This window comes from Vanellus vanellus, assembly GCF_965231255.1.
Source record: "Vanellus vanellus genome assembly, chromosome: 5".
NCBI classification, from domain to species: domain Eukaryota; kingdom Metazoa; phylum Chordata; class Aves; order Charadriiformes; family Charadriidae; genus Vanellus; species Vanellus vanellus.
The window spans coordinates 70,117,043-70,143,912 of record NC_138910.1 but is presented as its reverse complement, the minus strand read 5'-3'; the positions used below and the strand labels follow the sequence as shown (position 1 = coordinate 70,143,912).

General features: G+C 39.6%; 1 protein-coding gene across 3 annotated transcripts in view; it reads right to left on the bottom strand.

Moving 5' to 3' along the window:
• The window catches only part of ST3GAL3 (ST3 beta-galactoside alpha-2,3-sialyltransferase 3), a 183,882-nt gene that overhangs the window by 97,694 nt on the left and 59,318 nt on the right, over window positions 1–26,870 (bottom strand). For all 3 annotated transcript variants that reach the window (XM_082483417.1, XM_082483416.1, XM_082483418.1), the window contains one exon: window positions 18,415–18,507. In XM_082483417.1, the coding sequence (XP_082339543.1) occupies window positions 18,415–18,507 (93 nt within the window). The remainder of the gene's footprint in view (window positions 1–18,414; window positions 18,508–26,870) is intronic.

Below are 26,870 nucleotides of genomic sequence, written 5' to 3'. Positions count from 1 at the left end.
TCTAATAATTTGTCTTTGCAATTAAATCCACCATAGGCTTGCAAACAGCTTGTATGAGCTGTCAGAATGTTCCCAGATTTGCTTGGAACGACAAAAAAATTTTATGTTTAACTCAGCTAACAGTTAAGTGGTTGGCAGTAACTGTCCGCAGAGCCCTGCAGAGGCCAATAAGCCCGAATTTAATGGAGCGGAAAAGAGAGAGTTAGTGAAAGGAGGCAGATCTTGTCGCTGGAAGTATGACAAATGAGGAGGATGAACTCAACAGCCGTTTTACAAGAGACTAAAAGGAGCAATACAAGTGTAAACAAGAGGAGAAAGAAGCACATTACTGTAATAACACTAAAAAGAGAAAGTCCCAGCTCAGGGCTCAGCTATGTGAAGAGGAGGCAGCTTGATGTTTTTTTGTAGATCAATTTTGGAGCAGAATCCCATGGGTTATGCCTCTACATGGGTATACTATTTGGGTTACATTTAGCAATCGGGTCTTGTTATTTAGCAAGACAGATGCAGGACTTGCTGATTCATACAAGCCAACCCAGAACACAAAGTGTTTGGGTTCTCTTTTCCTGTTCAAGTCTTCATTATTTACTGCCTGCAAGATTGCACTGAAGTTCCAGCCAAAACTCATTTCTGCTGTTTCCAACGTACATTCCAAACACAAAAAACATGGCACCACATCAAATGTTAAAGTCAGATCATTATCATCCAGCTGCCAAACAGTTCCTACAGGTTCAGAGGCAGAGAGTAACAGAAATCACGAGCAGTTGCTCACCAGAACGAGCTGACAAGTGTTTTCACACTTGCAGTATCACGCGATGGTATCACAGCATAGCAGGAGACATGGTGGTCTACAGGACGAATAGAAGATTTTTACCATGGAAGGCAAAGGATACATAAGGCAGTGGCTCATAACCCCAGGGCTACTCGGAGAGGACAGCATGCAGAACTGTAGAATCATCAGAAAGACTCAGCACAGAAAGGGCAGAATAATCTTTTGCCAGCACAATAATCCAGTAGCCTCCAGGAATGTTACTCACAACGTTAATCACGGCAGAGCCTGAGGACCAAAGCTGAGGTCCTACTGTGCTATGCAGCATAAAACCACTGACCAGCACATGCAAAAATATGTGTCATTCATTTAGACAGATAAGAGAAAGGCAACACAAATCTCACAAGCAGAAGGAACTACATAATGGCAGTAGTTATTTTAGCTCCAGAATCTGAGAAACGGGTTTAGGCCAGAATGACATAACACAGCATGAAGAAACTAAGGCAATACTACAAGGATAATTTTAATGAAATACCTGGAAAGTTCTAAGGCAGCTGTAGGCAATGAAGCCAGGAAGGCCTTAGAATACAGATGTAAATGAGTCAGTTCAGTACTTTGGCAAATTTAAGGAAGTTCAGACTGAAAAGCTGAAAAGAATTCCACAGTGCAACCACCTTCAGGATTTGTTTGAATTTCTTGTATCTATTTAGCTATTGCAGCTCTTTAAACTTCCCTAAACCCAAGGTGACCTTTAAAAAAAAAAAAAAAAAAACCCTGAAAAATTTGCCAGCACATACAAACATATTCTAAAACATGCTGTCCGGAACAAACAGTCTTCTGAACAGGGCACCAAATAGTCTCTATAATAAACCATGAGCAATTAGTCTGCTGGGAAACAAATTAGCTCATTTCATTTCAGAAGAGTAAAGGTGGCTGTCATGCTCCAGGGGTGATGTGAACTGTGGGGTCTTTTCCTAAGTGACTCTTACTGGAAGCCCACCAGTTTGTACCTGCCTGAGGGAACTGAGAGTTTCCAGGGCCTGGGAGGCAAAGCTTTGCACTGGCCCACTGCAAATCACCGAGGTACTCCCTCCCTAGCCCTTCTGCTCCCTTTAAATGCCCCGGAGACCCTGAACCCACTGGTCCACCAGCACACACCGTCTCAGTCTTATCTGCTACCTCCAAGTCTGCCAGTTCCATCCTATTCCTCCTTGCTTCCTAAAACTAAAGAATTTGTAAAGTGAAAAAAAAAAAAAAAAAAAAAAAAAAAATCTATCAAACTTGATACAGTCACCTTTTTAGATACAAAGGTAGAAATAGAGAATGCACAGGTGAATAAACAAACATAAGACATAACTCTAATCTATGCCTTGCAACATAATCCTCTCCTGGCTCTTTTCACCACCACTCCTCTAAAATGCCTGTACTCAAATTTAAACGTGAAAGCCACGTACCCACAATTCAGTTACTTCACCTTCTAATATACGTAGTCTTGCCATCTTCAGCTTCTAGGGAGTTCAAGACTGGAAGTGACTTTCGGCTTTTTTAGGCCCTCTTACACTGTTTTCGACCTAAGGTTTGGGTAGGCACATGCTATCTAGAACCAGCTCTTTCAAAATGGGATAGCTGGAGGTCTAAAAAGTTGAGAAGAGACACCTGTCCCAGGTTCTCCTCTGAACCATTACTGTGCTTTGGGGAGCCTACAGACAGCTAGGCAGCAGTACGACTAGGACACATGCACGCTAAACACACTTCCTGAAACAGGATTTATGAAGTGCTGTAGAAGACTTAAAAATGCTGTGAACAACGAAGGTTACCACTTTATTTATAAAAAAAGTAAACAGAGATGTAGCCCAAGAGGGGTAAAGGAGGGCCACGTCCTACACAATCTGTGCACTGCATCCATACGGAAAAGCAGATGGAGCCAAGAGGGGTGCTCTGAGGACAAACAGGGGAGAGGGAGGGAAGTGATCGTCTTGCATGAGAGAGAAACCAACCCAGGGCTGCGGCATAGAGTGTCGTGGTTTAGGCCGAACTGGCCACTGGGGAGGTGGGGCACCCCAGATGGGACTGCCAGATGCTCCCCCCCACCTCTCTTCAAAGAGAGAGGCAGAGGAAGGAAAAAGAGACTTATGAGTTTAGAAGGAACTAGAGTACGTTAATGAAATAGTAGTAATAAAATAAAATGAAAATAATGAAACATATACAAAACACAGAGCAAACCCTGGAAGGGAACAAGCATCTTCCTCCCTAGGACTGCTGTGAAAAGCAGCATTATCAAATTGTAGTATTGAATATCGAATCAGAGTATTGAAGCGTTGACACTTGGCTTCCACAGTCAAGACAAACCTCCAAAATCTTCTAGCAGCTCATGAAATGAAGAGATCGATACCAGGTATATTCAGAAGTTTGCATTTGGTTAATTTTATGCTTTTGTTTTGTAGCTATTTCCAAGCTACTGATCAAGAAATTTATTTCTAGATAAATTTATTTTTTTTATAAATTTTGTTTAGTAGTCTGACAAGCAGAAGGTGCACTGTAATCTACAAAAAAAACCCACCCCAAATCTGAATAAAATGTAGCCAACAAACCTTCTCAACACCTGAAAATTGGGACAAGTTTGGAAACCTCTACTCTTCTGTGTCTAACCCTTTAGATGGGCTGACACGCCAGGCCTTAGGTATTAGGAAGAAAACCCAGTAACAGCTGAAAGTCAGTGCCATGCTTAAATAATAACTTGGAGAAGCAACTCTAGAAAAACCTTAAGTATCCCCCTACTTAACACTAATTTTCCCACTTAATTTTTTCCCCCTTAACATCCACAGAGCGGTCATTGTGAACAAGATAGAGGGCTCTTCCTAGGCCAGATACTCTGGATACTTAGGGGTCCTCTCCCCTACTGAAGCAGAAGGTCTCATCAGTGATGGCTGCTTCACACTCTCCAGATACGGGCAACCCAGATCATTACTCAGTTTATCAACTGCAGCCAACAATGCCTTGTGCGCTTCTAGACCGGACAGATAACTTTGTTAAAGTTAGATCTAGTAATCAATAATTTTGTCTCCAGGAACCTTTTCCTCTTCCATTTCCTCTCATGCTTCTCACCTCTCCTCTGCCTTTTATTGCGGTTCTTGCATCTTCAGAGAGCACAATTTCTTTAGATTAGCTAAAGATGGGATTATCTCAGAATAAACTTCCCTCCTAGTATCACTTTATTTGAATTACTGGATCTTCTAACTGGTTATCATAAAACAACATTCAAATATTTTGAGATCTTAACTGAATAAAGACAGTTCTGTCAGTGAAAATATTTACAGTAGCCTCACTAATTGAGACTGATTTCAGCTTCCTGAATCTCATTATGGTAAACTGGGCACTGCTGTGAAAGAGAAACAAATAGGAGATGAACGAAAACAAACATGTAGAAATACAAACAACTGCTTAGAGTGACATTAATCATTACAAAAAAATCTGTCAAAAACATCCCTCTAACTGGCATCTATCAAAACATCTCAGCAGTTCATCATTGCACAGCTACTGTTCAGATGGAGGCAGACCGTGCAACAGCCAGCACTGCAAATCTCACACAGCTCTGAATTTTTAAGCGAGTTATTCTGTATCTTAGAGCACTCCAGACATGGCTTGTTTCACAGCATTTCTCTGCTCTTCCTCCTGGATGGCCTGGAACCATCACTTTTCCCTCCTCCTCAGAGGGTGCAACATCTGGCAGCTAATTATGCAGAATGAAGCACTGCTTACTCTCTGTGTTTTCTGTCCAACAACCCACAAGAGATGATAAAACACTGGAAATCAAGTCCTATTACTACAAAGAGAAAAACAAAATAAAACAAACTGTTGTCCCAATTTCCTCTCATTCCCTGTCTGGACATGGTTTAGGAGTCCTCCAGTTACAGCAAAATCCTAATAATGCAGTAACGAAGAACATGCTTCTCAGAGAGGAGACAGAGGAGATCGGCAATTCAAACGTTCCCCCTGACACCTCCATGAGGAGCAGATGCCAGACCTGGAAGGAGTGAAGCAGAACAGTTCTTCCTTTCCTCTTAGAAAATATGACACTACTTCTTTCCTGCTAAAACACCTTCCTTACTGAGCACAGGTGGAAAATTTTGCTGGATGAGCAAGAACAGATCTTCTGCCAGGACACCATGGCAGAGCAAGGCCAACTACTTCTTTACAGATGTGTCTACTCAAGCCAAGTTTCTTTATTCTTGACAGATGAGGAAACCCCTATGTGAAATGAGCAGGCACAGAGCAGAAGTAAACAAGCCTAGAGTGTATAAACTGTTTGGTATTCTGTTGTTCCATAAATAGTTATTACTACCCAGGAGATCAGATCTGTCCACAGGAGAAGAAATGCCTGGTACATGTGCTGACTGAAGTCCCCAACAATGGGAAAAAAAAAACAGAGAAAGTTTGGGGTTTTCTTATTTTAGTTTTCTTTGCTTAAACCAGGACATGTAAGCATACTTTGACTCCTTCAAAGTCTAGACATCCTTTCTCAACCATTCCAAGAGCAGCAGGAACTAAACCAGTGATGATCGACTGCGTGCTGGCCTGTTTAATCAGAACCTTGGGACCAACATCTTCCTCTGCAGATGCCTAAACTCCACAGACACCGTTTAAGAAATGACTCAAAAGCAAAAAGAGCTGGTCACCACTGTCTCGAAGGAGTTGCCTGTTTTGCCACAGCTTGCATTAAGACTGCCTGGAGCTGAACACCATAGCTTTAAATACCTACCCATCCATGAGGTCACACATTTACAAATAAATTCTCAAAATATAAACAAAACTTTCAGAGCAGATACATGCTGTGCTGCTTATCCCTAATTCACTGCCTGGTGAAGCATCTGGTGTAGCTTTGAACAACACTGAGACCATTCCAAAGTTGGTCCTTTCTGTCCGAGATGGAGCTGGAGACCACCACAACAGCTGCCATCCTATGGACTTGCCCACCCTGCAGGGTCGGGGGCAGCAGTGCCCGGCCAGCCCAGGACAGTACATCACAGACCCCAGTGATGGCTGCAGGGACAGGGAAGGGACAAAAACTGTCCCAAACAGCTTTCCCTTGCTTGTCATTTTTAGGTGACTTAACACTATTCCATCTTTCCTGAAGCATTCATGGGAACTGTTTATTTTTGGAACAGCTCATCCATGGGCCAGTCTTCACTCTCAGTGTAAACCTTCTGTAATTAAAAAAAAAAAAAAAAAAAAAAGATCCGAGCCCAGAAACAAACACTTCTGGTGGCTATTACAGCATCACCTTCCGTTAAAGACAGCAGAGATTCCATAACAGAGCCAGGCCCAAAGTAAAAGGAGATGCATACACACCTGTTCATTTAGGAGGGTAACAGGTAAGCACTGTGGTTTTGTGCACAGGCATATTTATGTATCCTTCTGGTTTCAGGCTCTCTGAGACCCTGCAGAAGGTCAACGATATTTTAATCTGTTTCTTTCCTAGACAACTTAATTCATTTCTCAGCAATCTCTTCATCACACTGACATAATTTTCAGCAGCTCAATTCTACATCTATTCCTAGGTATGTCCTGGGATAAACATGAACCTAGGCTGGCACAGCTGATAAACAGATTAGAAACAGGCTAAAACTGGTGTGACACAAATTTAGAAAGGGGAAACCATATAAGCCTTTAAAATCTTTTTTTTCCTGTTTTCCAAGAACAGTACAAGACACATTATTTGAAATGTACACAATTCTGAAGCTTACATCAGTTGTTTAAGCTTGGAAGAATAACAAATTAGCATGGTAGATGCAAGATTTTCAGGAAAATCACAATGAAACACTTCTCTTAAGAGAGCTGGATGCAGTTTTTTCTGTTCTACATGCTGGACGCTGAAGCAAGCTACAGCCCTGACTTGCACACAGAAAGTTCTTGTGCAAGTAAATCAATGACTCAAAGAGTTTCAGGAGAGAAAACAAGTTCACTCTTAAAGGTATGGCAGATTACATAAAAAATGAAACAACTTTTTTCTGAATGTATAAATCTTCAGAATTTAGCAAAATAGAAGCGGAGTTTTAAAAACATAGTGCATAGTACTAGTGAAATATGCCATCCCATTGCAGTCAGCTTCACTGCAGTATGTGCTAAGGCTCTTGCCTGGCTTTCCAGCATTACAAGTGATTTAGGTTGGGTTGAACCAGTGAGCCAGAGTCCTTGGGAAACTACAGGAGCTTCACCAAACTACTGTGATCCCTGACACTATTATAACAGTTACAACACCGCTTCTATAGTATTTAGCAATTAATGTATGGATTTTATTTTGCTGCATAGCTAGCTCAGAATTATAGTAAAAAGTACCAAGAAAATAATTGCCAATGGAGCTCACACCATTCGTGCTGCAGTCGAGTCAGAGCTTCTACAATATTATCCAAACAACATTCTCAAGTGACTTTTCATGTCGCTACAAAGAGAATTTTTAATCTTTCTAGTTTTTACCTTCGTTTGCCTAATGTAGAGTTGGAAGGTTCCCCAGATTGTTTCTAATTTGTCTTAATAGTCTTGCATAAATTATCAGACTTGCTTTTCATCCATATTCTTAGCCCATGTTCATTGGCTCGGTGACAGCATTTGCATGCATTAACTCTCCTGAAATGTTTCAATAATAGAACAAAGTGTGACAGTAAAAGAGGAGGAGGGAAAGGTAGAAGAGGAAAATAAATTGACTTGAAATCTACCCAAAGATAGGAAACTTGATGAAAACCACCAGTAGGGAGTTCAGAAGGAACGATTACCCACTTCTGAACACAATTCAGAAAAATCTGTGGGAAGCTGCACGCTTTTCAACAGCAAGAGGAAAGCTCTGGTGACAGACAGAGCCTCAGAGACATCAGGGAACTTCTTGGGGCTCTGGGGCAATGATGGGCTCGACCAAGAAAGGTATACCTTCACAGAGTTAGTCAGAGTTTTAATAAAAGCAGAGATACCCAAAACCACTTTCTTAGGGGGATTTGAGGAAAAGAAGTTGACATGCATATCAAAACCACAGTGGTATTACATATACTGCCTAACTTTCATGCTCACTGATATTTTTCCTTCGTTTCATTTCACGCTCAGTGATATTTTCATTCACTCAAATGCATTTAGATCCTCAAGCAATCTTTGCTGCAAGATTTTTCCCGAAAGTTAAACATTCTTATTGGTATAGCTTTAAAGCAGATGGGCCACAGCAACAGAGCCCAAACACACATGCACAATAAAATATGCTTAGTTGGTGGCACAGATGAATTTTATTGTTTGTTACAATCATCATGCTCGCGCAAATACAGTTATTTGTAAATTTACAAAGCTGTCCATTTTTTTTCCCCCCCGATTAAAGTTCACAATTTAGAAATAACTGCAGTATTCTGGAAAACAAAAAAATGCAAAACCAAAAAAAAAAAAAAAAAAAAGGTCCTGTTCCCACTCTGGCATAAGATGCAGTGCACTTATACTGAAGCAAAAGTGCATATGCTCTGCACCTTTTCAGAAGCCAGAAAGGCACACACTCAGCAAGGTCCATGTGCCCATATTCCAGCTTTCATCTAACAGTCTCGCTTAATTCAGACGTCACGAAAAGAAATCCAAAGACAAACTCTTCAGGCATAAAGGCTGCACATCACATGGGTTCACATACTTTTTTTTTTTTTTTTTTTTTAAACTCAAGAGAGGTTAAGCATGAAAAATTTCAGCTCCAAACGTGGCTCAGTACAGGCGAATTGCATCTATTGCTTTGCCCATTTTTTAAAGGTTAAAAAGTCAACATTGGATAGAGAGAACAACCTGCATGAACTGAAGGTGAAACCAGGTCCCTACCTCCTGAGTCACAGCTCCCCATACCTCTGTCCTGGTGCCCAGACTGGCTTATGGAGCTTTTGCAGTCCCATCACCTTAGCTCTTCATTCCCAAGGTGCACCCTTGGCGGGGTTTGTATACAATTCAGTAATTCCATAATCCAGATCAGTGAACTGATCCAGATTAAAAATAATCTTGCACAAAACAAGTAGATGGATGGAGGAGGAAAAATTCATGTTTGAACTTAAGGATTATTTTACTTTTTTTACTTACCCAGTTTATTGCACTGTCCGCAGGCAGTTATGCTAGCTCAGATAATGGAGCGGTGAGGGGCAGCATGAACTCCTTAAGATAACAGTGCCACACAGAAAAGGGGATGCAGACACAGAACCCAAGCCTTTTCTTTTTTTTTTTTTAAATCTACTGTTACATTATGCCACATCTATTTCAACCTGACTGCAGCAGCATGCACATCTTCAGAGGCTGCCAGAAGTGAAGAAATGAGCTCTTGCCATTGAAGTTTGAGTTCCAGCTGGTTAATCAGTGCTATGAATTTAAAAACTAGCAGTGAACTTCTGTGTACAGTTTCATCTTTTTCTAAAGGGGGCCTACAGGAGAGCTGGGGAAGGACTTTTAACTAGGGCATGTAGCGATAGGACGAGGGGGAATGGCTTTAAACTGGAAGAGGGCAGGTTCAGATTAAACATTAGGAAGAAGTTTTTCACTTTGAGGGTGGTAAGGCACTGGCACAGGTTGCCCAGAGAGGTTGTTGAGGCCCCATCCCTGGAGGTGTTCAAGGCCAGGCTGGACGTGGCCTTGGGCAACCCGGTCTAGTGGGAGGTGTCCCTGCCCATGGCAGGGGGGTTGGAACTCGATGATCTTCAAGGTCCTTTCCAACTTAAACCATTCTATGATTCTACGATCTGCTCATCTCTGGAATTACGTTCCCTAACGTAGTTCTCTTAAAAAAAAAAAAAAAAGAAAAAAAAAAAAAAAGCAGGGAATCTGTCGTGGAGAAATTAGTTATTTGACCATACTTTAAATGGAGCTTTGGTTACCACCACTTCAGTACCAGAGGTTTGCCAACACTCTGAATATGAGTTACCAAATGCTGTCTCTTAATCCCAGCTTCCTCCTGCGGACAAGGCAGGTGGACGGGACTGAAGCAATCAGGGTATTGAGAAGGGCGATCCAATTACCCTAGTTAGAAATTGCAACAGCTCAGACAACAATCCTAGTTTCAACATTAAAAGCAAATACAGACTGTGCTTTATGTTCACTAAAGTACAGCCAGCTGTGACAAGATACTTCGTGAGATAACATATTTTTCACCTTTAGGCAGAAGTGAAAGCAATTTAAGTCTCTCGAATGAGCACGTGACAATAAAACAAACATAGGAATTATACCTGATGTATACTCTGAACCAATTCTGTCACTCAAAATCTACATTAATATATATTTTTAAAAAAACATCCTCTTTGTAAGTGCCTTCAAACTGGATATAATACACAACACACTAACTGCCGTGGTGAAAAAGTGAGAAAATCTTCACTCCAGAACCAACATATAGGGGAAAAAAAAGGGACTACTTCATAAAAACCATGAGGAAAGAAAAGTAGAGCAGTGCAAAACGCTCCCCTTGCCAGCACTGAGAGTGGGTCAGCAGCTGACCGCACGGGAAGATGCATTACTGGAAAAGCCACGGAACTCTGGGTGGGGAGGTGCTGCCCAGACACCAGAAGTGATTTGAGGAGCGTGCATGTTTTGGCTCGCATGTTTATTTAGCCTGGGTTTTACAAAACACAGAGTAAGGAGGTGACAGGAGGTAAACGTGAGCAGCAGCATGCTCCCATGTCCCTGGCACGAGCCAGACACTGAACAGCTTGGAGCAATGGGAAACACCAACAGCTTAACCGACCAGGGCGCTGTCAATTCCTCTTTCTTCCCTCCTTTCCCCTCCTGTGAGTCCTGAACAACTTTAGCCAGAGTTAACCAAGGAACTGAGGGAAGCCAGTGATGTTCAGCACTGCCCAGGAGAAAATACACCTGCATCAACTTGTTCCTGCAAATTCAAACCTCAATAATGCAACATGCATTTCCTTCGTCCTTGCTGTGGGGATAGGCAGAATAAGCAAGATACAGGATCTGAGGGGATTTGTGATAAAGACTCCTGGTCAGCACTCCGGCACCCCCCAAACACCCTTTTGGGTGCTGGCACATACAAATTTCCTTACAGAGCTGTGATTACAGCGGTTACTGGGGCACCAGATGTAACTTTGAGCTCTGAAACAGTCTCTGCCATCATCATACGCTATTCCTGAATGCACAAGCACAGAGCAAGAGACTTAAAGAAGGGATAGGGGGTTGAGTACTCCCTGTTCCTAGAACAGGGGTAATCTAATTTTGAAGGAAAGCAGAAAGTCTTTCTCACAGCAGGATACAGGGACCCCGACTTCAGTGGGAGCCTCAAGAAGTGTCCACTCTTTAATTGGACACAAGCCCCTTGAACCACTTCAGTGTATTTCAAAATGAGATGTACAGTATACATATGTTTAGAAGACAAAACCCCCTACTATCAATAACTAATTCAGCATATATATACAATTTTTTGTATTTTAAAAAATTGAGGGATACTACCCACTGCACCTGAAGAGACTGCAAAATATACAGCAGATGGATCACGCTACAGTCAGGGAATAGTTTCGAATTCCCATAGCAATCCTCAGTGGCAAACTAATTATCCAGTCTATTTCTTCAGTGAGCTTTCACGAACCACGTGAAGCTGCCATCCTTTGGCTTCCTCTGCTCTCCTTAAATAGTTAATCACAAAGGAAGCAGCCATCACCTGCACTGACAGTCTCTAGTACTGAGCTCATGCCCTGTCACTTCAATACAAGCCCATGCTGGGTATGGCAGTAATTCACAAGGCACCAAGACAGCCAAACATGAATAAAGTCAGTTCTAAGCAGAGAGTTAAAAAAATACCATTTTAAATATATATTTTTCTGAATATTTAAGTAACAAAGCAGGAAAGTGTGGAATGGAAAGATGCTCTTGTGTGCTTATTATAACAGGCACAGCTTCCTGGAAGGGGATATGGAAACAAATGGGGAAGTATTTGGGATGAGGGGACCACATTTTTAAATTATCCTGACCCCTACTAAAGCACTTGCTAAGGCTCCAGTTCCACCTGAAGCCCCTATCTACCATTTGTATGTAAGAATGTTTTTTTTTCCCTAAAGTATAAAAGCTGCATAAACTATACCTGCAAGATAGCAACGGCAAAGAAATTTTTGCCAAGCTCTGGTATGAAGGAGACAGAATTCTACCCTATATAACCCGAAAGGCCTTCTGGAGCTGTCTCAGCTGTACACAACTGGCCTGTGGAAGTGGAGAAATGCACAAGATTCTATGACCTACAATATCAAGGGGGAACTATACATCAGAAAAAAAACCCACAGAAGAATGACTTGAAAGTAACCCACTGAAATTTCTATGGCTGGCATAAATCCTTGTCATGCATTCTCTGCTGATATGGAAGCTTGAAAAATTTTGAACTTTGTGTACAAAGAAACAATTCAGCATGAAAACATTATAGGAGAGCTGTTTTTCCTCAGAGTGGAGATCAGGCTGTGGCATTGAAATACAAGCAAAAAAAAAAAAAAAAAAAAGACTGTGAATAAAATACCAGCCGTTAATCAACAGAAAGTTCACACCAGAATAATCAAACAAACCAAACTGACTTAAAGAAGTTTGTGATTCATATAGGACTATCTCTTAGTACCAGTTAACTAGAAAGAGATGTTCATGATCATATCCTTAGTGCTAAAACGGTCTTATGTAACTGAATCACAACTGTTAAATTCACTATTTTGGTCACAACACCTATACATATGTTGTATATTGAACCCCTCCTTTCCCCCTTATTCTGAAATCCTTTCAGATACCCATTATCTTTCTTTAAATGCTTCTTTCCCATATTCTCTTACCAGATTTACAAGTTTGCAGGCTGCAGACATTCCCTCTTTACTGCCTCCCTAATTTCTAGCATTAGCTGCCAACTTACAAGAGCTTGTGGTTGGAAAATTGTCAGTAGCTGAACTGTCCCAGGCTGGCATGTCAGCCGCAAACCGTGGGCAGAGGTCTCCTTTCTCGTTTGATAAAGAATAGGGCATAGAAAGGGCTGTACGCAGGCAGCATCATTTCCACAGTAAAGCCAGACATGCAGGAGACTGCAGCGTTACCACTGCAAACACAAGTTTACTGCCTTCTACAAAAAGGTCAAAGCATTAGCTCCAGACTTGTAGGTGACCTCAGACCTACTAAAAATAGTCTAATTCACTGAACATAGTAGTCTAATTCACTGACCTACCGATGCCATTTTACCAAAGACACTTGCCATTTTCTTTGTGTCATTCCGAAACCAGTAACCTTACTTCAGGCCCTTTGACTCATTATCTACTGTTGGGAGATTTGCAAGAGACAGAATCGTATTGTCCTGGAAAGTGGAAAAATTAGATAGCTCCTTCATTTACAGTGAGCAGCAGATAGAGCCCAGCCAGCCAGCTCCTGCACTGAGATGCGGTACTGAGATCACGCATCCATTTCGCTTGGTGAGGAGCCACTGCCACAATTCAGATTACAGCATGTTTTCCTGATGCTATGCCAGTCTGCCTTTAAGGCATAATAATTAAAAAATGCAGGACCAAGCAAAACAAAAACACAAGCATGGGCACAATGTATCAGACAAAATGTCCATTTTGCCCAATACTTGATGTCTGTGGCCATTGGTGAATATTTCAGTAAAAAGCTTAAGAAGTGGGGAGTATACAAAGCTACACTCTGTCCCCATATCCATTTAGGTTCCAGCCTCCTGTAATTTAGAGATTTCCACGCTGGAAATAGCATGAAATAGCATTTCCCTTTGTTTATTTTAAACATGGTGCACAATATCTACATTTAGTACCTCCAAATCTCGTACTGAGACAAACTATCACCTAAACACCTTCTCCATGCCATTTACTATGTTACACATTCCTGGGAATACCCTCTGCTGGCTCAGCCTCAAACTGGAAAGTCTAAGTCTGTTTATTCATTCTGAGCATGGAAATAGCCCCATGTTTTTGTTTAGTCTTTATTACCACTATATATACACACCTAATTCTTCTAGATCTGTTTCAAAATTAGTTGAAGAGAATTAGATGTATTGTTGAAGATGGAGGCACAAGGGATATTTATACAGTGTCATAACGTATTCTTGGGTTTTCTGCATTTATCTCCTAATATATCCATGGTCTTTTAACCATCACCGGTCAATCATCCCCAGTACCATCCACAGTAATTCCAAGATCTCTTTCCCAATTTGCAATGCATAACTAAGTCCATCATTAGGCATATGCTGTCAGATCAGTCTTCTCAAAAAACACTACCTTACATCTATCAGAACTGAACTGGCCTGTTATTTTATTGCCCCATCACTGAGCACTGCGAGATCCCTCTGACATTCCTCACAGTCAGCTTTTGGTTTTGCTACCTGGAAAAATGTGTCAGCGCTTTATTATTCATCCTCCTTTCCAGATAGCTTATGAGCACTTGGAACAGCAGAGACCCCAGCACACGTTCTCCAGAGGACTCCAAGGGTAATGTCCCTGTATTGTCCAATCTTATATTTTTTTTCTCCATACAGTTTCCAATCTTTACCTAGTCACTACCTAACTCCAGCTGGATTACACCAGTTTAATTTCCAAAGAAATGTCTGAAACACTGGTTGGGTTTTGTTGTTTTTGGGGGGGAGAGGGGGGTGTTGTTTTTTGTGTTTTGTTTTTTTTTTTTTTTTTTTTTTAAAGAAATCAGACATATTGTATTAGTTAAATCGCTTTTATCAAATGATCATCCAGTCATTCAAACAACATAAGCAGATTTACAGGGCAGGACTTCCTGCTGCAGAAGACAACTTGACTCCTCTCTATCATCCATCGCCTTTATTCCTGTGAATGAATGAACACTAACTCCTTTTTTTTTTTTTTTAATATAGTTTCTACCAAAGTGCCTAATAGAGAAACCAGGCTCACTATTAGTTTCTAGTTTCCCCAAAGCTCCATGGGCCCCTCTTGAAAAACCCGACACGTTTACTGCTTTTCATTCCATTCTAAGGCCAATTTAAGCAATGATTATACACAGCCATGTGTAACTCGGCAACTTCACCACCGAGTTTTTCACAAAGTGAGAACTTTTCCTAGCAATTCATTGTGCCAATTTGCTCCAAAACATCAGCCTTCTGTCAGCTTCCCCCAGCTTGTCCCCCAGAAAGGAAGGCTCCACGTGGGAACTGTGCTGCTGTCAACAGCCATGCAAATAACTTCTCTGCTACGGCTTTACCTTCCCTTAGCTTACATCTAATATTATGATCATCTATCAGCCCATCGGGATCTCTTGGCAGGCTTTCTACTTTTGACAGTTAGACAAAAAGCTTTTTCTTTTTTTTTATGCCTTTATAATGTTGTTCCTCAACATTTTTTTGGCCTACCTCATTATGGTTTATATTTAACTTGCCAAAGTTAATGCTCTTTCCTATTCTTCTCATTTGGATACAACTCCTGCTTCAGAAAGATTACTTATTTCTAGGAGCCTTGTTTACTTTACTGTTTAAGCCAGTCCTCGTTCATTTTTGTGGCTTTCCTTCAGTCTCTGATTTCCCCTCCCTTCTTGGACTTTCAGCATCAATACTAGACACAGTATTCTAGAAGTTTTGGGTTGTGGGGTTTTTTTGGGGGGTGCATGCGTTTAATTTTAAATCAGTGCTACCCACAAAATTTCTCAACTTATGTGTGTACATATGAACACAAAATAGCATTTCAGCTACAATATTTTGTTGAGAATACATGAAGTTTTCTCTGTGCCTGTTTCCAAGACGAGTTTCTCTATCTTGAAGGTATAATCTGCATTTGTTCCTCCCAGATGTCTTATTTCATATTGGATGTATTAACATATATTTTGCTGGACTGTGGCCATTTAAATCAGGCAATCCAGATTGTTCTCTAAAAGTAACTAATCCTTTATTTAGTACTCTCCAATAAGCGCGTCATCTGCACACTTAACCTAGGATTTTTTCCAGCCAGGATTATTGATGAAGGCATCAAGCTAGAATGAGGACTGATCAACTGAGGACCTCATAAAAAAAAAAAAAAAAACAAACCCACACCACAAAAACTCATTTAGTCTTTCCTTACCAGAAACAATATTTTGAAATTTCTCAGGGCATTGCTCTTTAATCCATCTAGTGCTTGCTTATGCTTGGTAAAGTCTGAACTCACATTTTTACCATTAAAGAAGCACTTACCAAGAAGAGTTACATCCTCTGAAAAATATTTATTCTATCTCAACTATTTCCATCATATTTTGCCTATTTACGTTTAAAATTGCAGTAAAAAGTCAGGAACCTTTAGAATGGGAAAACATTTATTCATTTTATTCATGCTTGAAAACAGCCAAAACAACTTTATACAAATAAGAAAAAAAACCAACAAAACCACGCATTTTGTAGCGAAGACCAAGCCTGAAAAATGTCAGCCGCGGAGATGATGTTTTCCTAATGATATAAGCAACTGAAAACAAAAGCTAGAATAAAAGAAACCATGCAGCTCAAATTCTTTAATCAGCAGACAAGCTAATTTGACTTCAAGAGTTCTAAGTATATTAAATTATGATACCTGGCTTGGTAATATTAACTTTGCATAATTCTTTGAGTATGAGAGAAGTGTCAGAAGAGAAAGCATCTTAAGTGTAGCATGGAATTCTTCGCAGAACTACTGGTCAGCCAGTTGTTCCTTACTACATAAAAATAATTAAATGTCCGACACTGAATTCAACTAATAAAAGAGTCAAGGGATATCCTGAAAAAAGGTTTAGGTTTCACGTTAGAGAAGCAACTGAACATAAATCCCCAGCAAGACGCTGTCTTTAGAACTATGAATACGAGAACAACCACCTAGTTAGACCACAGATAAGTTACTGGCTCTTGGCATGGTATTAGTTCAATGCAGTTAGCTACCAGGAGAAGGTAAGTGAACAGCAATTTGTAAGTAGCTACTGAGGGAGAGAATAAATAACACTTCAGATTCTAGCAGGCCAAAACACTCCTTCTTGAAGCCACAGTCTTAAATAAATTTAAAATTAAGATAAGATTAATATTTTTGCAATAGTTAGTTTATCCATAGGAATAATGTAGCACATTATTACCAGATTCTCCATTAATTGAAATCTTTAAATCAAGCTAACTAGCCCGTGATCAATGATGAATATACTGGAAGAAAACATCATGTCCTATGTCATGAAACAAATCCGGGTAAGCGACCATTAATGGTATTTTTCTGGCCTTAACTGTACTAAATAGTCTTCCTTCTTCAGTGTATACAATTTATCTCTACAGAATCAATATGTAATAGCAGCCATGCCTTAGAAAGAGCAATTAGGTTTCAGCTGCATAAAGAAAGGAAGGCTTTAGTTTCAGGCATCTTACTGCAGTTATATTACCTTACATTCCTGTTTTATACTATTTACATTTAATATGTACACAAACACAGATTTTAAAGCACTCAGAAAATTCTTAAAAGAAGAGGATGATTATGTATCTACCTTCGGTTCTAATATCTATTTACATTCTAATCAGAGTTCCAAAATTCATACAGAAGATAATAATGATAATTGTTTGCTTTCCACTGGTGATGGAGAACATAGTCTCAGCACTTCGTTTTTGTTTTTAAGGCCTGGCTGTAGTATTTGCTGGTTACAAGGCAATGTCAGATTTTTATTTTTAAAGTTTGCAGATACCATGTTTGCTAATAAAAACGAAGAAAGATGACACCACCAGTTTCAGGCTTGGCCTGAAGGCCATGGTCACCCAACCTCACCTCTGTATGTGCAAGTCACCGAAATTCTCTCCTCAAAAGAAACAAAGTATCTTTTAGAAAAGTACCAGTTGTGTTAAGAAGTCCACAACTACTTTTGCCAAAGAGATCACTGCACTCGAGCATCTTTTTGACATGCATTAGAAGTTTGTACAAAGGTCAAATAACCATTTAGTCAAATTTTCCATTTTATGAATCAAACAGAGATCCTTGAGCCTCAACAATATTACAGCCTTACCAATCTATCTTCTGAACTGTCTCCCAGCAATTCTACAAGCTCCTTGAAACGCAGAAGCCACATGGTGCGTTAGAGAAAGCCATAAGCGAAATTTAAAGGTAAGTTTTGGTTGATCTGTTATGACTACATCCTCATTTCTGAGAGCTATCAAACGGTACTCCAACTTTCCACCCTTTCAGAGGGAAACAAATTCAGAAGAAACTTGTAACACTTCAGCCAACAATAACTTCTCAACACAGCAAGACACACAACTTGTTAATAGCATGTCTTTGACTCTTTGGAAAAAAACTATTGCAAATCCTCCAGGCACCCGAGGGATGCTTTACCCTGGTTTTACAACTCTAGATAACTTACTGTCACTTCATGACCTAACCTTCCTAAGGACTGCATCATCTGGTACCAGCAACAAGCCTGACCACACATCTGTATCACGCACCAACAATATAATTTATTATTCAGCACAGAGTACTCTCTACTCATTGAGCAGTTTCATAGTCGGACTAAAATCAATTAAGCCATTGCCACTGACCACTCAAATAGCCCAGAATTTCAACACCAGTCTCCCCTTGAACCAATCAAGTGAGAGAGTAACGACAGTTTTCAAGACAATCCCTGCAGATCATTCACCCTGAAGGATGAGAAGTCATCAGGGAAAAAGGGGAAAAAAAAAACCCAGTAAAGTAATTACTTACTTTGGGAAGATGACAGTCATGAGCGCTGATGCATAACCAGGCTTGCACACTCCCTCAGAGATATTTGCATACTTTGATGCCAATTCTGGAGGCCTGTAAAAAAAATACACAGAGAGTCAGGACTTTCCTGGCTATGAACTTGCTTTTGCAATCATAAAAGATTATTTTTTCTCCTCATAGCTTTTCTGAAAAACAGCCTCGAGGAATAACAGCAAACACAGACAGGTATTTATTTGTTGCAATATAGCATCACAAGAGAACAACAAACAAAGGAGAGTGTTGAAGATACCTGAAATACCAATAAAACACTAGCTTTGCCGCAAGATTTTCATACCTAGGAATGTAAACTCGTGAAAGAAAAATATCAAGATACCATTTTAGATTTCAGCCTTTCAAAAGGAAGAAAACATAAAGAGCACTTTGCTTTGGCTGCTTTTCTAACGCATGATCAAAGTTAAAATTACAAAAAAGTATTATTTAGAATATTATTTAGAAGATAATTTCAAGCATTTGAAACAAACTGCTGAGCAGTTCTAACAGGCTATCATCAAGGGATGCATGCTCTCAGTATTTGGAGCAGATGACATTGCTGCTCTTCTGTTGAGATGAGTCTCAATTGAGCTTGCCTAGTGATTTTGGGGCCAAATTTAGAATATTGGAAGGTTTTTCAGTTAGTTTTGTACAGAAACAAGATAAATATCTCTTCTTGAGATGCTAAAGTCCAGTACAGACTTTTAACATAGATCTACCGAGTCACCTGGAAAAAAACATTTAATTTTATTTGTGTCCCTATTCACCACCTGCAAAATTTTTACATTCATCTATTTCATGAAAACATTACAAGGGTTAACTCACTTGAGCTTTCAAAGTAACATTAGACACCTTAATGTCAATCACAGTATGAAAATTATTAATATTCCTTAAAAAAAAAAAATGCATTTACAGTTAGATGCTCAACATTCAGTGGAAATTGCAAGCATTAGCTACTGCAAAGAGTCAATTGGTAGTATTGTATTTGCTACACCATTTTGTTAGCAGTAGGCAAGTAACGAAAGGGTTTTTCACCCTTTTCACAGGTGCACAGCAGGAGTCAGATGAAGACAACAATACAGATTCACAGAGCAGATCCACAAAAATAATTTTGAAGGGCCCATTATTATCACACCCATGCTTTCTTTTCCAGGCATCACCAACAGGTACCCCACCAATACCAGTTAACTAGCAAATGACTGCTAAGTGTAACGAGCATGGATTCAGAGAGTTTGAAGTCAGTCAACCCCTCAGCTGAAGACAAGGTCCTGGAGGGATTGTGAGCAGTGGTGCAAACGGAACCCCGCTGGCAAAATTACGTAGCTGAATGACAGTAACTCCATGTTGAACTGCTAGTAACTATCCTTCTTGTACTGGTCCTACGGTCACTTCCCAAGAGATCACTAGCCAGTTCCAACTGGGTGATCAATAGATTGACAGTTAATTTAACAATTAGCTGCACACAGTACAAAACCTTCCAAATATATCACAGAATGGTGTAGGTTGGAAAGAACCTTAAAGACCATCTAGTTCCGACCACCCCTGCCATGGCCAGGGACACCTTCCACTAGACGCTTTCCACTATATAGTGTCCCCTAGTGTGGACACCTTCCACTATATAGTTCTTAAAGAATAAAATCTATTTCTGCTGAATAAAAACCTAGATCTTCAAGACCTAAAGAGGAAATAAACTGGAGAAAATAAAAAGTCACTAAGTACTTAATTTCTTATAACCTTTGCAGATGAAAAGCACTGGAAAAAGCTTAAGAACACAGACCCAATTCTAATTCTGCCACAGAATTCCTGCACAGTTTTAGTCAAAACATGTAGTATTTTACTATCACAATTCCTCATCTACAGGATGGCAGAACAATATATTTGATTATTTACAACAAAGTTTAGATTTCTCTAAATATATTATATAGCCAGAGAGAGATAGACACAGGTATTACATTGTCTAGCACAACCCAAACCCATGAGTTCGGTTTCCATAGGTCATCTTTAATACATATGTCTAAATGAGAGACCTGAGAAAGCATCTAAGACATGAGCATCTAGAACTTTGAATCCTGAAGACTTGAACTGAATGATTCATGTTCTGAGTCCAGTCAGAATTTCTTTAGAAATTGGCACAGGAAAGAAAGGCCTGTTGCTGACAAAATGGAAAGTTTTAATGGCACTAAAACATATCCCCTTCTGACATAGTCAAAAGGGACAGCAGAGTGTACAGATCACAGCTTGTTGCAGCACTTCAGATATGAAGAAATGTGGGAAATCCTAATCTTTATCAAGAAAGCTTAACTGTTGCTGCATTTTTACTGTTTAAGCAACATACAGAAACTCCTAATACCAAAATCTTCAAAAACAAGTAGAAAGCAACTGGAATTTATCTGCAGCCACCAAGGTAGTGAGTCACTGCTGGCAAACTTGTATAACTATTTCAACAGCAGGCCTTTCTCAAATGACCTCAGTGGTCACACAAAATATCTTGTGCCACAAACACAGGCATTTTTCTCTTTTCTGATTTAATGGCGCTTTCATTATCAAATTAAAATGTCACTCAGATGCCCATCATGGCGTTTCTGCAAAAGAATAGTAGGCTGAAACCCTCACGCTGCACAGAATGCCAATCGCTGCTGCATACTGATGGTGGAGCCGTCAATTACAAAACCCACAAAGATACTCAGAGCCGCTAAAGCCCGAGGGGCCGAGCTGTTAACATTTCTTGGACGTGATGAAGTTCATGATCCAGAGTGCCAGAGGCAGAATGATTCTCGTAAGCCAATTGTAGCTGCCACCTCGTATCATTCAACATTTGCTCATCTCCTTTCTCCTAGCCACGTATTGAGCCAGCGGGCTACAGAACACTAGAAATGGGCACTCTACATTTTAAAACTATCTAGGGACACGTTTTGTTTGTTCAATTTCTTCAGATCACACATTACACACTGTCATTGCCAGCATGGTCATAACATTAAGCCTACATTAGGTGTAACTCCGAGCAAAACATTTAGAGTAAGGCTGGATACAGCCCTGCTGTCTACCATTCTGCTGCCTCGTGACGCTATCCATGTTAACATAATTTTAGATATATAAATTTGCCTTCTATTTTTTTTCTGCAAGATTCACAGATCTCAGAGAGATTGCTGTTCCATAAACCAGACTGTAAAACATCCTGCATGAAGCATCTGAGAGAGAACTATACATTTTTCAAACAAATCCAGCTTTGTAAAATGACACTGCTGTCAGTAGGTACACACTTCCGTAACAAAAAAAGTATGCGGAACTGAAGTGTATGAATAAGTATCTCTTCTATATCTGATGACAATGTACTTATTACACTGCTGCATGTATTGCTACTTCTTTGATTACATTTCTTATTTCCAAATGGAAGAAGCACTATTAGTGAAAGCACATTCTGCAAAGGCTGCCTGACAAATTACCAAAACATGGTGCACGGCATTACAAGAGCTTATGTTTGATTCTCGTTTTATAATCCTGAATGCTGCTTACAACAGATGGGTCAAGAACTATGCACCAAACCAAACAATACTATTTTCTTAGTGCTTTCCTGGTAAATAGCTTCATCTCACTAGCTGCATTACTGTGCCTGGAACTCAAGGATCGCACGGAAAGCTGTTGCGGTAAGCCAGCCAGGCTTATCGTGACTGTTATGGCACAAAGGTACAAATCTCCTCTACATCTTCCAGGTCCAAGCACATCTACTCCAGCTCCTGATTCTCAAGCTCCTAGTTACAGCGAAAGCATCACTTGGGTTGAGGCAGGTAAAGAGCAAGAGAAGATAGCAGAAAGGATATAATTAGATGACACTGTAGAGCCTTAAATTTTGCTCAGATTTTGTGGAGGAAAAACCCAGTAAGATAATAAATTTATCCAGAATAAATGAAGTAGACAATTCATAGTAACTGTAAACATCTGCCGTTTTTATACAAGTGCCTGCATGAGGGTGAAGTTAAAGGGAAGTAATTGGCTTATTCCACTAAAAAGAAAGTGCACTCTTGCTTTTTTTCCCCTGACTTTTCTCCTATGAGACTAGCACACATCCTGATTTCTTACCATTTTCCGTGCTTCTCTACACTTTTACGTGGATATCAATCTTAACAAAATTTCACAATTTGGATAAGTTAAAAATCCAGCTGCTTTCAGAGGATTTAGAAAAAGTAACAATATTTTTCCTTCTGCTTGCATTTGGCAGATGTGTGTCTTCTTTTAATCTCAAATATGAAAACGTCACCATAGTTAATTCCTTCATCATGTCTTGATCAGGGACAGCATGTCATCCACATGGGACTGGAATCTAAGTCCACTTAAAAAAATAAATTAGTAGTACAAACTCAAGTGTTTGGACTACTGAAAAAAAAATAATGTCCGCAACTAAGCTCTTGTAATTGAATATTACAAAATCTACTTTAAGAGACAGATTTTACCACTTTGCCTTCCACATGAAAACTAAATTGTGGATTGTAAAAATTGAAAAACTTCATCTGCCTGAGATAATCTAATTTGAGGACTGATTTCTCTTGCTATTACTCTTGCACACAAAATATACATACAAATGCATTTCTGAAACAAGGAAAAGGAGTTCTTTGGCCAACATGCTCTCTAGGTTGAACCTTCACCTTGGGGTTTCCTTATCTTTGGTCCAAAATAAACTGACTCATACCTATACAGCACCTCTACAAAGCGTAGGTCATGACACCTGAAGAATCAATAGAAGACGTGATGAGAACACAAAATCAAAGGCACATAAAACGTAGTGGTTATTATGAAGTACTAATGAAATAATACTAGTAAGTAATTTGGCAAATGCGAAAAGGGCAGATCACTAAATCAAAGCAGTTAATGCTGAGACCCCATATTTACACCATGTGAGATTCAGAGCATTTTATTTTACATAGGACTCCAATCAGATTCCCTGGGCCAAATGTATCCATCACATATGTACATGGCTCAATGTTGGCCAAAAAGTCAAGTTTTCGTTTGGACTCCTATGTCCCCAGTTAAATACTGATACTGTTGCAATTCATAGACTCCCGGAATACAGCTTTCTCTTTTGTTTTCCCCAAATAAGCCCAGGGCTACATTTCAAATCCAGTTTGTGAACTCGATCGGCATTTGGAAGAAAACAATTATGGGATTTACTTCAAAATCTCAGGACCTCTCCAAACAAGACATTAAAGAAGACACAACCAGAGTGGCTACAGTGTACATTTGTTTATATCTTAGTTAGTATCAAAGGGTCACAGATCTTTGAACGGTATTTGTCACTTATAGCCTAATAAATAGACAGCTTCCAATCCTCAATATGCTTTTTCATAATATCTCATAAGCTTGTAAAGCAACAAATCCCTTTTTGAGGGGAAAAAACCCTGAAATAAAACAATAAACCAGCCCTCCCTTCCCAACTGGCAAGGGTTTCTATTAAAGAGATGGATGAGAAAGGAAGCGCCCCATCAACTCTCCCCTTCATTACAGACTGTCAGTCTCACAACAAATACTACCAGTTCACTTAAAGGCATGGGAGGACACCTGTAGCAGGTCTGGGGATGCAGCTCTTTTGCTCTCCTTCAGTTATGGCTGTTGAGTCAGAGAGAAAGAGAAGTTAACAACAACTACAGCAGCTTTCACCTATATAGTAGTCAATTCCCATACACCAGTAACAGCAAGGGACTGAAAAAAATGTATTTGCACATCTGACTTTATAAGTAGTCACGATCATGACGTCATTTTAAACAGGCAGAATATCCTTGAGTGCAAGACACTATGGAAACAAGATGAGCTGATGAACCCTCCTCTCGGTAGGCAGCTGGAGCTCCATGTTCAAGAGGAGCACAGTGTGGGTTAGGAAACACTGAGACAGAAGTTTAAGGAACTCCGATTACAGCTTTGTTAGAAGTTTCCAAACTTTGGTTCAAAGAATTACATGGCCCGATCATGTGATATCTGCTATTTTTCTAGTTCCAGCTGAGGAAAAACTAAACAAATAAAAGAAAGGAATGAGGAGATAGAAAGAAGAGGAAAAGCAGAATGCTTACACTGGAAGAGACAGGAAATGCATCTATCACACTATAGCCAGCTAAATAGATGTAAATATTTTCAAATGTTACTTCAGTATGTAAGCAAATTCCTCGAGGAGGTTGTATGACCAAATACGAGAAGAGATGGTCCAAATCCTTTTCTAAAAAGGTATGATGCATGCTAAAAAAAATGCCCTGTTCTTCTCCACCAAGAATTGTGGCTTCTCATGAAATTAATTTCTTAACAGTGAAGATTATCAACACATACTTTTATTTATTTATTTGGACTACTCAAGAACACCAGCTGAAGAAGATTAGGTTACATTACACTGGTCCAGGAAAACAAAGTTTTAAAGGCATTCCACCAAAATCCACCTCCTGAATGAAGATGCGACACGAGTCAATGCCACCCTTTGGGAAATGCACGCTGACAGCTGAAGACCACTAACACACTGCCAATGCCATTCACCCTTTGTGACATGCCATCTTTGCACAAACACACTGAAGAGGTTTCCATCCAAAAAAAAGGCACAAGGATCCTACTTCCTTACTAAATTCCATTCCTGGTCTTTGAAATACTAGGCATTCGATCACTAGGCAGACAAAGGAATTTCAAATTAGTCTCAGCAGTGCTAAATACATAAACATCTTAAGAAATACAGCTATAACTGATTTCTCTATCAGAAAGGACTACATCATTGTACCATCTCTTATAGTTCACAGAATCCAACAACCCTGCCTGGAGCTCCTCAATTAACAACCTTTTACGAACCCCTAAGAAAGTGTGGGATCCTTGTGGACAAAAGAATCATAGGCTTTCAAGCTAGAAAGTGTTTGTTTGTTTGTTTTAAATAAGTAAATAAAGAAACTAAATGCTGAGTTTATAAAACCAGATCCAAAGGATGCAGATTAAAAAAATCCAAGAAAAGTCCATGGCACATTTTGTATGTGACCTCATGCTGCATACTTCTCCAAGAATTGAGTAATATCCCTGATCTCCTTTGGTTTTTATAAGCTTTTCCCTTTCTTCAAAAAAGTTTCTGTTTCTGTTACATCTTACCTTTAAGACTAGTAACACAGAGAAAAAGCAGACTTGTGTTCAAATAGACACAGATAAGGAGTAAAGAAAACATTAAATTTGAGGGTTGGTTTGTTTGTGTCTTTAAAGAAACAGGGAAAGGAGAAAACAACTGGATGAAATACCAATTATTAGACTAAGCAATAAGCATGAAATACAGAAATTTTGTTTTCACAGAAGGCAGCTGTTTACCAAAGAAAGAAAAAAATAATAAATAAAAAATAAAAAGATGAGTGCTCCATGAGTTTTCGATTATTTATTAATCTTTGGACAAAGAAACTTGTAACTTAATAATGAAGTAACTTGCTGATAATCAACATAACCCCTGAATGTATGTTATTGGACTTTTATCTATCCTTGTTTCCATAGACCAAAATTACTGGCTTCCATCCTCAGTAACAAGTATCGTATTTTTGGTTTTACAAATAAGAGAGAAGGATGACCTAATGGAGGATAGTCACTTATTTGGAGATGTAATGTTTTAGGACTCACTCATTAGTCAGCAGAAGTCAATAAAAACTCTCTCAGCAGTCAATTGGGATTCCTACCTGAACTGCTTTCTGAAAGAACTGTCTAAAGAACGTCTAAATAAACTCTATTTCCCCAAAGTCAGGAATGATAGTGCTCCCTAACATTAGAACATGTAATTCTCAAAACTGGCAAAAAATAAATGCTGCGATTCTCTATTTAAAGACCTCTCAAAACTCACTGCTAGCACAATGGCCATAAAAAGTGAGCCAATTCAAAGTCTGATGGGAAATAAAACGCTCACCTATCACATCCATTTTTGGCCAAACAAAGGAATGCAAGAAGATAAATTGAAGTGTCATAATTTTGTTGTCCCTTAAGTCTTCATCACCAACCCTCATCTGTTACATCTACAAACGGGCAATGCTTTCTTTGGATCGGGAACAGTGTTGTTCTATTTGTAGCCTAATGAATCCAGCAGTGTAGGTCCAGGAGAGACAAACAAGTGTTAAAGAGACGAGAATAAATAATTCAACCCAATTAGAACCCAGAAATCCCCTGTTCAGAATAGTAGGAATAGATATCTCTGAAAACAAAGACATTGCCCCAAAGCCTACAGCTGTGTGAAAAAAAGATGAACTAAGAATTCCTAAAGCATCATAGCCGAAATTACAGTTTTACATCTGTGGATACTATAGTTTAGTAGATTTGAATGTCAAAATCCAGTGCTTAGCAGTGTTAAATGCTAAACGAGACAGCCGGATACACTAAGGTTTTAATCACCACATCTTCCTTCTGAAAAATGTAGTTCGTTTCACTGCAGAACACAGCCAGGCTATGGA